Source organism: Schistocerca cancellata, chromosome 1 (genome assembly GCF_023864275.1).
Source record: "Schistocerca cancellata isolate TAMUIC-IGC-003103 chromosome 1, iqSchCanc2.1, whole genome shotgun sequence".
Classification (NCBI taxonomy): Eukaryota; Metazoa; Arthropoda; class Insecta; order Orthoptera; family Acrididae; genus Schistocerca; species Schistocerca cancellata.
The window spans coordinates 681577817-681593315 of NC_064626.1; the positions used below are offsets into that span (position 1 = coordinate 681577817).

The following is a 15499-nucleotide window of genomic DNA, read 5'->3' on the forward strand; positions in this document are numbered from 1 at the left end:
AGCTTGTTCGTAAAGGATGATGTATGCAACATCGGCTCTGTTTCAAATAGTGCAGTTCATGGCTTGTAGAAAATAAACTAACACTGAATCACAGTAAGACACAGTTTTTACAGTTTCTAACAAACAATTCACCAAAACCCAACATTTTAATTTCACAGGATGGGCATATGATTATTGAAACTGAACAGTTCAAATTTCTATGTGTTCAGCTAGTAAACTGTCATGGAAAGCCCACTTCAGGATCTTGTTCAAAGATTTAATGCTGACATTTTTGCTATTTGAACAATATCTGAGTTAAGTGATCATTCAACACAAAAAGTAGTTTACTTTGCTTATTTTCATTCGCTTATGTTGTATGGCATTATATTTTGGGGTAACTCTTTGCATTCTCAACAGATATTTTTGGCTCGGAAATGAGCAGTTCGGGCAGTAAGTGGTGTAAGTTCGCGAGCTTCTTGTCAACCCCTGTTCACTGCTATGGGTATTCTGACATTGGCCTCTCGACATATGTATTCTTTACTGTCATTTCTTGTTAACAGTATCAGCTTATTCTGAGGAATTAACAGCTTTCACTCAGTTAATGCTAGGCAGACATCCTGTCTGCATTTGGATTGCACTTCCTTTACTCTTGTGCAGAAAGGTGTGCAGTATACTGCTGCATCCATTTTCAATAAGCTACCACAAGAATTCAAAAATCTTTGCAGTAATCCATGCCCTTTCAATTCGAAGCTGAAAAGTTTCCTCATGAGTCTCTCTTATTCTGTCGAGGAGTTCCTTGAAAAATTAAGCTGATTCCTATGTTGTCTTGATTGCATTTACTTAAACTTATGGCTTTGTCTTTGGGTTCATAAACATTTTATATCTTGCTATATTCAGAAACAAAACAGCATATGGCTCACTCAGAGAAGATGATGATTCTTTTTTGAACCATTTGGATTACGAATGACTTTTCGCATCTGTCAGTCCCGGTGCTTGGCAACTTACATCATCTCCTGAATAAAGCTTGTGGGCAGCTGGGACAGTAGTGTCATCCAGTTGGTTGGAAGTAGTGGTGAATTCTTTTCCTTTACTACCAGTGACTGAAATGTCTTCAACATAACTTCCAAACATTTTTGTAACAAGACAGACTTTCTTTCATGGTGAATTCAGTAGAACTTTTTTGCTTTCTCAAAAGAACTTTCATTATTATATGGAAATGAAGTTTGACTTTGTTTTGCTGTAGTCATTTCCCTTTATTTTCTTTATTTCTTAATTTGTGAGTGTTCGGACGGCTTATTCTCTGTTTCTTTGCCTGTTCCTTAATCATGACACATAAGTAATAACATAATAAGGACCTGTTAATGGGAAAGTGCCCACCTCACAGTTGTTTGTGTATTGTCTATTAATCAAAGTAGCATGCTGTTGCCATTAGTAGAAAATGGTAAAAATTCAAAATATAGACAATGACCAGTAAGAAAGTGGCAATTTCATATATATTACCAGATCTTTCTGTACTCAAACAAACTTTTATGTAATGAACCACACAAATATTTTGCGTGGAAATGGTGGGCGGGGTGTTAGAGGAGGCAGAAATGCCCTAAATATGAACTTTCAGGCAGCAAACATCCACACAGTTTGCCTATTTCTATAGTTTTGTCATCAGCACTCCCCCCCATTATGTTATTAACTATTTTAATATGTGTTAATGATATGAATATAATAGAGGGAAACATTCCACGTGGGAAATATATATATAAAAACAAAGATCTTTGTTTTTAATATGTGTTGAGATTGATTCATAATTGTAGTCTATTAACACTGAAATTTGTTTCTAAGATTTACAATAGAGTGGAAGAAAACTCATTGTGCACTAAATATTACACTCTTGATAGTTCATCCGAAATATTGCATGGTAGGTAGTGCTAGAGTACTGCAGTTTTTAGCTGATTACGTAGTGAACTTAGTGCAGTTTATTTATCAAGGTGAAACATAAGCCTAAGTTAACAAAGCCCTTTAGTTATTTCCCTGAGGTTACTATTATTATTATTATTTATTATTATTATTATTTTATCATCATCATCTCTACTCAAGACTCTTTTATTCTAGTTTCAGGATTATTTATTTTTAGATTCTTAAAAGTGTTATTCATTTCATTAACACATTGCCTTTTGTCTCCAGTAAGTTTGATTATCTGCGTCACTTCAAATTAATGACACTGTCTATGACATTAATGCAACCACTTACATGTCTTACATACACGTCTTAAAACAGAACATCTTTTAAAGTTGTAATATGACTCTAAAATCGACAATGTATTGCAAGACAATTTTTACATGTGTGATTATATATACTGATCCAATTATGTAATTATTAATAAATAAAGTTCTAATTTGTGGGTAATTATTCATTTTACTACTCTTTTGAGTAAATATTTTAGAATGGAGATGATGATAGTGGAGTTTCTATTCGTGTAGTAATTAAAGAATTTGGTTGAAATAATACCACTTTGAAATAATTGAATTCCCACGTAATGTTAATAATTGTTTATTCTGCTTACAGGACTTAGAAGATATTGCTGAAGAAATGTCACAGAAAACAAACAAATCACGTAAATCTGTAAGCAATGAAAATAGTGTAGCCTCTCCAGGAGTAATCACAAGATCACAGTTGAAACAACTTGCCAATGCCAAGTCAGTTCCAGAAGAATACAAACATGTTCTTGGAGAAGCCCAGCCAAATCGAAGAAATCAGAAGCATGGGAAGTCTCTTAATACTGAAAAACTGCCATCTCCACGTAAGCCTTCTGCTACTACAAAGGCCAGAAGAGTATCAAAGAAATTGAATCAGAAGGAGAAAATACAGAGTTCATCTGAACAAAACAATTCTTTAGAGATAGAAGAAAGCTTCGATGTTGAAATGCGTGATGATGCTGATTTATCTGCAGAAGAAAGTGTAGTTAATACTCCAAAATCAGCAGGAAGTGCAAGAGAAAGAGTAAGACCAAAGAATAAAAGAAAGAAGGAAGACAAAGTGGACGAGAGTGCTTTCAATAGCATGTGTGACAGTAGTTCAGGAGAGCAGGCTACTAGTAAAATGGAATTCAGTGAAGGAGAAAGTGTTGCAACTAAAGAATCAGTCACAGTTCTATCACAAGAAAAAAGCTTTGAGAAAAAGAAGGCAAACCAAGAAGCAGGCATTGATTCAGTGGATTCCAAAACAGATAATATGGAAACAGATAGTAAAAATGATGATGAGAGCTTGCGCTCTGGTAATAAAACTACGTTGAAGAGTTGTGATGTGTATGACAAGAAGAGTGCTTTAGGTAAGAAAATAGGCAGAAAACGTAAAGGATTTTCTAAAATCAGCAGTGCATCAGAAGAAGAAATATTAGACACCATATACCCAAAGGAAAGGGGGAATTCTGCATTGGAGCGAAATAATTCAATATGTGAACCTGTTGACATGTCAATCAGTGAAGACTGCAGTGGAACAGAGAAAATACGGTACCTTTCAAAATCTGCACCGAGCGACTCTGAAGTATCTGAATCACTTGCTGAAAATCGTAAAAATTTAGCTCAGGAGGGGTCAATAACTAACGGGAAAACAAAATTATTGAAGAAAGATAAATTATCTGTTAATCAGGGAGCACAAAAATCATCAGAAGTTAGCAGTGCAACAAGCAGCAGTTACAATTCTGGCTATGAAATCACTCCATCAAAATCACTAGTTGTATCTAAAGAGCAGTCTTTGTCTACCAAAACAACAGATTCCGGGATTACTGGCATGGTAGACAGCAATCCATACTGTGATTCTGACAGTTGTACAAGTGACAAACAACAAACTCTTGATGGCACTCAAAAGTTAATAAGTTATCCAGACAACATAACAAAAGAGGAGCAACATAATATTTCTGGAAAAAGCAGTGTCATAAATAGTTCAGGAAGTATTGCGAAAGCATCAAGTTTACTGCCACATGAAGGTATTCCTTCATGCAGTGGTGGAAAAACATCAGAAGTTAGGCCACCATTTCTCTTACGAATGAGGCCAACAATGAATGAAGAGCCTGTAGACTCTGATTCAGATGCAGAATCTCGTAAAGCTATTATGCTATCTGCACAACGACGTATCGAACAAAATTTGAGCACAACAGATTCAGAAGGGCGTAGATTTTCATCACACCAAACACCAACTTCCAGTTTACCTGATGCTGAAGATTCAGATGATGCACCACCTGAGAGCATGACATTTGAGGCAGGACGGAACACTGCTACAGAATCCTTACGTGATGCTGTTGAAAGCATAAGGCGTGACCGACAGCGACGTAAAGAGAAGAGGAGAGCGAGGCTTGAAAAGTTGCGCCAACAGAAGGAAGAGAAGGTAATTATTAAAGTTTATTATTCAAGTGACAAGCATATTATACCTTACTGTACTATAACTTCTACAAAACCGTCCACCTGGTTGAACGACCACCATCGAGCAATGGCCAAGAGCAGAGTTGACCAACCTGTGGCAGAGCACACTGTGGAGCACAACATAATTGACTTTAGTTGTTGTCCCCCTCCCCCAGTACACCACTCCACCTCAGTCCCCACACACCAGCTTCTCACAACTGAGAGATGGGAACTGTCATTGTACACACCCTTCAAATTCACAACTCTTCTGGCCTCAGTCTCTGCTAGCCGGTGTCCTACACCCATTCATGGCTCCACTTTGATTCATTCCACACTCACTACTGATGTCTCACTCGTTCTCAAAATGCAACTGTCAGGTTGCAGTCGAAGAATTGGTTGGGAAGGGGAAAAGACTCACCTCATCACTAAGTGAAGAATAATTTGTAATTATAATGGCACGATAAAAAGTGGTGCCATTTACTTCTGGGTGTCTCCATTTGTAACTTTAGTGATGCCACTAAATACCCAAAACAGTGGTAAATATACTTTGTCTCAGTACTTCCTGGCATAAAATGTTTTGAAAATGTGATACGCAAATGATTTGTTCATTGTAAATTAATCACTTGAGATACTGAAAACATCAGGATGGCATTAAAAAAAATAATGTATATATATATACACACCAATCACAACCCCCACCCCACCTGCCCTGGCCCCTTATTTTAAAGATTGACACTACAAGTCTTGATTCAGCATGGGGTTATATACTTCGAGAAAGGCCTCTTTAATGCGTTAAATGCTGCTCTGCCACAGGCCATGTGAGGAAGCAATCATGTTAAAAAATGGTGGGTGGAGGTTCTAAATTGATTATTAATCCAGTCAAACAGTGAAAACTCCAGGTAGGAATATCAACACTGTAGGAAAATATAGATTGCTACTTATCGTAAAGAAGATAGATCAAGTTGCAAACAGGTGCGATTAGAAGACACTCACATATGGCTTTGGGCCACAACCTTTATTCACACACACACACACACACACACACACACAGCAAGCACACTTGACACACTTGACTGCCAACTCCAGCATCTCAGACCAGAATGCCAAGAATGTGAGTTTCTTCTAATAGTGCCTGTCTGCAACTTGACATGTCTTCTTTACACTAAATAGCAATCTATCTTTTCCTACATTTGATATTAATCCAGTCATACCTTCTTACTTCGTAAGGGTCAGTCTATTGTGGCAGATGTGGTTTACCAGCTCAAAAAATTGGGTGCTCACTGGACTAATGTAATGAAATGTGCAAGTTATTGTAACATTGAACATGTAAGGAGCAGTGAATGCCCAGCTTTCAATGAGCAGAGAAAGATCCACTAGAACAAAGTCATGCAGTGAATGCTATACTCAGAGGAAAAGAAAGTGTTTATAACTATATAGCCACTACTCGCTTAAAATCTTTGAGATAATAGTAAAAAACCCATATCCAGCATTAGTGTGGCTCAAATACCTGTAATTACAAATGTAGACACAGAGCTGTGAACATACCTTTTGCATCATTCAGTGCTGAGTGGCCATTGGGCAGAGAAACAAATGTAACCAATATTGATGCATTAGTACTAGTCTCACAAAGAAAAAACCATTATGTCAAAAAATAAGGATTCAACAGAACCTTAAAATAACTGTACCAAAAATATGAAACTATTCTTATCTTATGGTTTCCAACAAATCACAAGAGGAAGTGTCTAATGACTTGAGCAGGACAGGACAGTATATGCACTTCAGCACAGCTACAGTTTTGGTCTCTGGCATTGCTCTATTGATATGCTTTTCACCCTTCTCTCACACCGCTCAGTAGGATGTACAAGGAGGTACCCAAAAACACTGGAATTATTTTTTAAAAGCTGTATATTTTCAAATTCTTTACAAAACAATCTTATCCCCTTCAAAATACACTCCACTACAACTAATTCATTTGTCCCACCTGTGCTTACACTGTTGAAAAAATTTTTGCTGTCATCTTTAGAAATGGCTGACAGCTCCTCCCTCATTTCTTTCTTCAGTTTTGTCAAGTCATTGTCCTTTCATGCCCCTTGTCATGTGTGGAAATAAGAAAAAGTCACACGGAGCCAGGTCAGGCAAGTAAGGTGCGTGGGATGACAAAACCATGCCATTTTTAGCCAAAAACTGGCTAACGGATATGGCTGTGTGTGCATTTGCATTGTTGTGGTGGAAGAACTACTCTCTGTCTGCCACAAAGCAGATCTTTTTTGACAAACACTATTGCGCAGTCTTCTTAAAACAGTTCATCAGTTGTATGTCGACGGTCTATGAGCACAAGCTCTTGAAATTTTTCAATATTTTAATCAATTCAGGCAGTTGATGGATGTTGAGAACAATGCATGTCAACAGTCAACATGTTGCCATTTTTAAATCAAGCAAACCACTCATACACTTGAGTTTTTCCCATTGGTAAGCTGTTTTCAACATTAAAACAGTTGCAGCAGCATTTTTACTGAGCAGGAAACAAAATTTCATATCTGCATTTTGTTAACTTTAACTTACCATCATAAAAAACAAAACAAGAACAAATCAGCGCTAGCGAAAACAATCATTGCAGCTGAACATAACAAGCTAGCTCAACAACACAGGTGGCACAGCACTGGCAACGAGTTGTTCTATATACGCCTAGCGGCAGAAATGCATACTATACAAGTTTCACCCACGGCAGTGTTATTCCGGTTTCTTTGGGTACCCCCTCGTAGTTGATGATTTGCCCTATAGTGACCACCACTTCTCCATCTGGATACACCTTGTCAATCAAACAGTATCATAAAGGAGCTGCCAAATTCGATTCTAAGCAAGGTTAACTGGGTGTTACGGCTTATAGGAATTTTTGACAGTGAATTGACGGATCAGCAGTTAAAGCAGCATGTACAACATCTTCAATAACAACTTTACGAGTCTCCCCATTCACGGAGTAACCTTGCTGTTGAGTCACAGAGCCATTCATCATTGGGAGGAGTGGTGGTTGAAAGTGAAACACAAGAAGTTCCCACCAGTAAAGCCAACAACAAGGCTGTACCATAGAACTTGAAGTGGAATGAAGTCTGTTGACGTAGTCTGGCTTGTACACTGCTCTTTGAAATATATTTTTCTGCTGTGGTGAGATGGTCCAACAGCATGTAGCGCGTATGAAGTGTGAACATCACTGAACATTTGGAAGAGTGCACCCTATTTACTAATGAGAGGATAATCCACAGTTTGACTGGAGACCTGCCCTCTATTTAGAGTCATAACAGTAAAGCTGTGAAATGGTTATTAGTTCTTGCGTCTCTTCCCAGCTTCTCAAAACAGTGTCCAGTTTCGTGTACATGGTGATAACCTGAAAAATTTGGTCAAGTTTGCCAACAAAATCTCCCCCCCCCCCCCCCCCCCCCCCGCCCCCCCGCCTCCATTTTACCCATTCGGTAGTTTCAAAGCTACAGTTCTTGAAATTTTTGTAAACTGTTTCAAAAAGTAGAAAAGTAAAGTGCAAATTTTCTGCTAGTTCCTACTACAAAGTATGTGGCTTCTAAAAGAAAGGAAGGCAGAAAAGTATCTTATAGTTTAATGGGCCATTAGTGACCTCATTTGTGATGGACATTGAGCTTGGATTGGACAGTGAACCACCCTAGCTGATATTGGCCTTTATGTGATCTGAGGCTCCATGGAGAACCTACATCTGGATGGGAATGAGGCCAGTGTGCTAACCACCATACCATTTCACTTAGTTTCTTAATGAGGACTTCACAGTGGGCATTACAGAAAAATTGAATAAAACTGTTTTCAGATTAGCAATATATTGTTGATATTCCAACCTGGAGTTCCCATTATTTAATTTTCAAATTAGAGTAAATTTGTTACAATTTGAGTATTGTTGATTACAGTACATAAAATACGTCTTTAGATAATTCATGTTCAATATGCCATTCAGTCACCACCCCACAGATTTCAACCCCATTACTTTCGCCCAGGTAATAACAGTAGACAGTATTCTAATATTATAAAAATTTCTAGTGTTAAATCTCCATATGGTGAGACGTGGTCCATAGATTATTTTATACCTAAGGGGAAGGTTTGATGAATACTGACTTTCAGTTGATAACCTAATAACAAAGCCTTACCTTTTAATATAAAATACTGAGATAAGTTGTTCATTGTAAACAGAAAAATTGGAGTATACTGTACTCCTATAATTATGATACCCAGACAGTAGGTCGAACCCCAGGAATATCTGCCATTAGCAGCAGGACGTTCATTCATGCAGATGGGTGCTTTGTATTTTACAAAATTTTGTATCTTTCTTTGAGCAGGAATATTCTGACACTATTTGTACTGTTTGTCTTGTACTGCAAAGCAGATAGTCAAAAGATGTTTGTTGTCACCTTCAGACAGTGTGTCTGCATCCATGATCAGGACATGATATGGAATTGTAATGAACATGCATTGGAGAATGTGATCCCTCCACCATATTTGACATGTTCATCATGTTCTGCCATGAGAACCATTTGACTGGAAGTGACCTTCTGGAGTTGCTCAGTATGGAGTATGCATTTATAACCCATAATTTAGTTTGTTTTGGGGGGAGAACATGAACAGTGTGAAACGTGATTACTTACTGGAAGACATCTCGTCTCATTTATTTATTTATTTTTAAGGAACAGAAATGTCACCACTAAATTTGGAAAGGCAAACCATGTCCTTACAAGTCATGGATCACTGCTAACTTGTGGATTTGTATTTACAGATTTTCGCTTCACTGAAGCACTTCATTGAGGTAGCAGGATTGGAAAACTTGCACGTCTCCATGTGACATGTATTTACGAAAATACTGCCTTGCATTCATGCTGTAAGACACTTGTATGTGAAATACTCTCACTTACATTTCCAATATTTGTTAGCCTTTGCTGCAAAGATGGACCCAATGCATGTAATATATTTGCAAACTGTGGATGGTTCAATTTCATGTACTCCCTAAAGTTCTCATCTGGTGTATGGACCAACCACGGCATACTCTAATGGGTGCTGAACATGCCTAGAAGACTGCTAGCAGACCATTAGATTTTAGATTGTACTCCATACTCACTGAATACTGGAGAGGAGGTATCCTCCAAGAATTTGTTGTGAAATTGATAAATATGTGGCATGACATCACGCAGATTTGCGAGATAATGTTGGCAGAAATAAGAGGATGATGCAAAACAATGGAGTGTTTTCTCAACACTTTGTTTCCTAATACTACCCAGCCATTCAAAATGCCAAAGATTTTAAATTTTGTAGTTTGAAAATATTTTTATGCTGGTATCCTGTAAATGCTATTGCATTTTACTGCTCATAAATCTTTTTAATTTGCATAAAACTGATTTACAGTATTATTGCAATGTGCACATATAAATATCGTAACATGTATGTTATTTCAGAATAAAATTCAGTGTCAGTTGCTCTATCAGGAAATTTATTTCGCTGTGCTGTTTCAATGGAGTAAATTTGGGATATTATAAATCATTAGAACTAGACCAAATTTATTTAAATGACAAGAAATGTATTACAGAAACTACTTGATGTTGGTTTAGCAGATTTCAATATTTTCTTCAAAGAACCATAATGCAACAACATGTACAAAAATGTGTTCTTTGTGCTTGATAATCATACGTACATATGGGTAATGTACAGTAAATGAATCACACTTATGTACATAGTCAAGCTGTTGTGCTAGCAGGAAGGTTTATACATAAAAGCACATAACAAGTATAACTGAGGTATAGAAAGGAAGTTACATATAATACATAAGAAAAACACAGCACATAGTTCTCCACTTAAGCTATTGCTGACATTTATATCTAAAAGAAAAGGTCTGATTTTCATAATTTTGAAAGAGATGTTGTACAATGAAAATAGTGTGTATTTTTCAGTGCAAACTGATTGTTCAACAAAGCTTTGGAGGGTAGGTAGGAATGTTTACATGTTTTGAACTCTTCTAAGAGGTTCACATTGTAGCTCTTGTCATCTATATGCAGAATTTCCATATCAAGCAAATATGGAGGAGGAAGTGTGTGATTCTAGATTTTGAGATGTTGTGACTTATATAAATTGAGTGTCTTTGTTGAGCAACTGCTCATGAAGTGGATCTTGAATGCCTTCTGTGTGTGTCCTATGCAAAAACTGACATATCTGACACTGAAATTTTTCAGTTGTGTTGAGAAACTTTTCAGTTGTAGGCTTCTCTATGTGTATAAAGAGCAGGTGGGTGACATTATTGATAGTAAAGCCTGCATTGACATCATATTTTTGAAACTAATTAGCTATACAATATGAAATGTCTTATTTTTGAAACTAATTAGATATACAATATGAAATGTCAACTATTAAAAGAGTGTTGCGTTTTTCTCAACAGCAATAATACTTTTACTAAGTGTGAAAAAATTTATACTCTTTGGAGTTTATGTTCATCAAGTTCTTGTACAAGGCTTGCTTAGTATCCATTTTATTAAGTTCAGTAACAATAGCAGGAGGGAGTAGTGGGGACCTCAGTCATATGGTCGATCACAGTGTTGAAGAGCACCGGTTTTTGCTTAAAGGAGTAAGAAGGAGGAGTATGAATGATGTTTTCTGTTGTGGTGGGCTACTTCTAAAAATCAAAGTTAATTGTACTGTGTACTAAATGCAATTTCACTGGTCAACTATATTAGTTTTTTTTTTAAATCCCTACCCCTTTAGCTAACAGCATTTCTTCCTGTAGATTGTACGTTGATGATAATATCATGGTACTAAAAAAGCAGATGAGAATGATGTCATATCACTTAGTCGCTCACTGATTACTTCCACCCTAAAATTAAATTAACATATGAAGTAGAAAATCGATATAATGAACTTAGCTTCTCAAACCTGAACTGAAACAGTGTTGTTGTTGTGGTCTTCAGTCCTGAGACTGGTTTGATGCAGTTCTCCATGCTACTCTATCCTGTGCAAGGTTCTTCATCTCCCAGTACCTACTGCAACCTATATCCTTCTGAATCTGTTTAGTGTATTCATCTCTTGGTCTCGCTCTGCGATTTTTACCCTTCACACTGCCCTCCAATACTAAATTGGTGATCCCTTGATGCCTCAGAATATGCCCTACCAGCCGATCCCTTCTTCTAGTCAAGTTGTGCTACAAATTTCTCTTCTCTGCAATTCTATTCAATACCTCCTCATTAGTTATGTGATCTACCCATCTAATCTTCAGCATTCTTGTTTAGCACCACATTTCGAAAGCTTCTATTCTCTTCTTGTCTAAACTATTTATCGTCCATGTTTCACTTCCATACATGGCTACACTCCATACAAATACTTTCAGAAACGACTTCCTGACACTTAAATCTATACTTGATGTTAACAAATTTCTCTTCTTCAGAAACGCTTTCCTTGCCGTTGCCAGTCTACATCTTATATCCTCTCTACTTTGACCATCATCAGTTATTTTGCTCCCCAAATAGCAGAACTCCTTTACTACTTTAAGTGTCTCATTTCCTAATCTAATTCCCTCAGCATCACCTGATTTAATTCGACTACATTCCATTATGCTCAGTTTGCTTTTGTTGATGTTCATCTTATATCCTCCTTTCAAGACACTGTCCATTCCGTTCAACTGCTCTTCCAGGTCCTTTGCTGTCTGACAGAATTACAATGTCATTGGCGAACCTCAAAGTTTTTATTTCTTCTCCAGGATTTTAATTCCTACTCCAAATTTTTCTTTTGTTTCCTTTACTGCTTGTTCAATATATAGATTGAATAACATCGGGGAGAGGCTACAACCCTGTCTCACGCCCTTCCCAACCACTGCTTCCCTTTCATGTCTCTCGACTCTTATAAATGCCATCTGGTTTATGTACAAATTGTAAATAGCCTTTTGCTCCCTGTATTTTACCCCTTCCACCTTCAGAATTTGAAAGAGAGTATTCCAGTCAACATTGTCAAAAGCTTTCTCTAAGTCTACAAATGCTAGAAACGTAGGTTTGCCTTTCCTTAATCTATGTATGACGGTAGTATCTGTTCCCGAAAGAACAGTTACTGTGGATGACCATGCAGCTTTGCTAGAAATGAAATGATGATTAAATGGACACCCTAGCTGCAAACATGCGTTTGATGTACTTCATTGGGGACATGTTGAAAATGTAACATTTTCAACATGTCCCCAATGAAGTACATCAACGCCTGTTTGCAGCTAGGGTGTCCATTTAATCATCATTTCATTTCCTTAATCTATTTTCTAAGATAAGTCGCAGGGTCAGTATTACCTCACGTGACTGAAACAGTATTTAATAGAAAAGCCTATAACTGACAGGTTTCTCTATTATGTATAAAAACACTTATTAGTGCTTGTTCGTCATAGACAGTGAAAATTCATATAAGTCAACTTTTCAGAATGTCTCGAAATCAAGAAACACACACTTCCTCTTCCAACTTTGCTTAATATGGAAATTTTGCACATAAGTGACAAGGGCTACGAAATGAATCTCTTGTAAGAGTTTGAAATATAGAAACATTCCTCCTTAAATTCCAAAGATTTGTTGAATGATTAGTTTGCATTGAAAAATACACACTATTTTGATTGTATAGCATCTCTTATTATAAAATCATAAAAATTAGCCTATTTCTTTTAGTAATTGCTGTCAATTATAGCTTATTTGGAACTATGCAACATGTTTTTCATGTCTTTTGCATAGCCTAACTTCTTTTAAGTTATATCACAGTCTACATATGGTCACAACACTCCTGCTCATTTTTGTTATATACTATGACAACGGTGCTCCAGTAGACAGTAAACTATACTTTTGGATACATATATGAATGGGAATAGTATTTATATTGGTTTGTAACATATTTTCTACAAAAGGAAGCATATGTAGCCCAATAAAAATCTGCAGTAACTAAAAAAATTACACCACATTTCTCTTTCTTTAATTTGGGAAGGACTCCATAAGGCACAAGACAGTACATTACAGGGAAGTTTATTTATGATTCTCTTGGAACATATGGATATGTACTAAGGAATGTCACGTTCCTTTATGAACAAAAAATGACGTACACAGCAGAGGACGTGACCTTTTGCAGAAAGACAGCTTATAAGTACCCTAGAACATGAAGTTTTGTTCACTATGCTTCAAACCAAATTACCGAATGTGGAATGTAGGAAACTTGTGTGAAATGCAGTATCTATATTATTTAAAGTGCCAAATAAGCCACCAGAACTGTAGCTGAAGAGAAAGCCATATAGACACGATGATAAAATGTCAGATGCAATAAAACTGTTTCCCAACACAGAAGAAACCAATTCTGCAATTATTGCTATCTCTGAGCAAAATACGGCAATAATCTTCAACACAGTCGTCTTGTGGATAAAAAGTACGTACATTTACAAAAATATTCATGTGCATGTTAGAAAGATGAATGAAGTGTGAGAATGCTAACCATTAAATCCCATACAAAATTATTGCGTGTCAGGAAAAGCTGCTGTGAGAATAAGACGATATCAGGAGAAATATATGCTTCTCTATAAAAAATACTTGAAAGTATTTCTTCATGAATAAGTTGTAGCTTATGTCACTAAATCAGTGAGATTCTGCTCCTTACATTTATTTTGTGATCATTTATGTGTGTAACACAAAAATATAATAATCATTTCTTTAACTAAGTAGAAATATAATGACTTCCTTCACTGCTATAGTCGAGACTGTATAAGTAGCTACAAAAGCCGTAATGGCTGCAGGCAAAAACAGTAACTGCCTACAGAGCTATGGCTACACTGAGGCATTACCATAGAGGTGTTTACCAAATCACATTGTGTTATTGGTTGTGGTAGGCCTGTGAAGCTGGCACATTAAGCCCACTGCAACTGTCAGGGATCAACTTATGCTGACTCAGCTATAGGAGTGCCAGTGTCATTTAAACTGTCAGACGGTAAAAACTCTCACAGCAGTGAGTGTTGCAACCATTTGTTAGACTGTGTTTACACTTTTAATTTGCCTTTATGTGTGTTCCTTAAGACTGGCACAACAAATTGACTATGTACAAAATGTGATTCATTTCTTTAAATTATCACTCTGTGTTTATAATTATCACTTACAATATGTACGTTTTGGATGTGCCATAACATTATGCTTGAAGAAGATATTGTTACACTTAACATATGTGTTAAAACCGAGCTCTTTTACTAATAGGCCATCTAAGGACCACATTCCAGTTTCAATTCTTCATTCTTTTCTTTTCTTCCATTATGCTTTCACCTGTTCACTATGTTTCTTCGACAGCCCTCAGACCATTTTGAACCAGTCTTTTTAGCTACCCTGCCTCGGAATCCTTTAATTTTCAACGCTTTTTTTCCCCGAAAGGCTTCTCTGTTGTTCATACCTACTTTTTTATGTTATTTCTTTCTAAATCCTTTTTTACTTCATTGACCCGGCTTTTGGACTTCTTATCCCACAGAAGTTTGAAAATCTTATTAGTTAATCTATTGTATTGCATTTGAAATAAATGTACAAAAACCACGAGTCTAATTTTTCTTATTTCATTTGGAATATTTACTATATTTTGGTATATTACAGCATTACTTTGTAATTTCCAACCTCCTGCCCTGTTATGTCATCCCAATATCCTTGTTATTCACCATTCTAGTGTTTCTAATTTATCTAAATTATAGTTTAATGACAGGCATTCGCTTGCTTATAGGCATTCTGGCTTCACCACTGTGTTGTAATGTCTTATTTTGGAATTTTTCGATAGGCACTTTTTATTGTAGAGGTCTTTGGCGATACCCTATGCTCTCCATTTTATGCAACCTTTCCTCTACTGCAGTTTTTTCCGAAGCATTTTCTTGGATTATCTCCTGTAGATGTTTGAATTTTTTACACTCTCTATTTGGCCAGTATGTGTTTTCAGGAATTTCGGAGTATTATTAACGTTTGTTAGGTTTTATGCCAAATCCACAAATTATTTTGTCTATAGTTTCTCAATCAACAAAATCAAAAGCATTTTTGAAATCCACAAACATAATCAGTCATGAATTACTGACTTGAAATTAAATATTTGTTCTCAGCATGAATTTCCTTTCC

The 15499-nt window shown here is 36.5% G+C and overlaps 1 protein-coding gene across 6 annotated transcripts in view; it reads left to right on the forward strand.

Moving 5' to 3' along the window:
- LOC126184175 (SAFB-like transcription modulator) overlaps positions 1-15499 on the forward strand; it is a 187112-nt gene that overhangs the window by 125528 nt on the left and 46085 nt on the right. For all 6 annotated transcript variants that reach the window (XM_049926547.1, XM_049926559.1, XM_049926572.1 and 3 more), the window contains one exon: positions 2539-4356. In XM_049926547.1, coding sequence (XP_049782504.1) covers positions 2539-4356 — 1818 coding nt within the window. The remainder of the gene's footprint in view (positions 1-2538; positions 4357-15499) is intronic.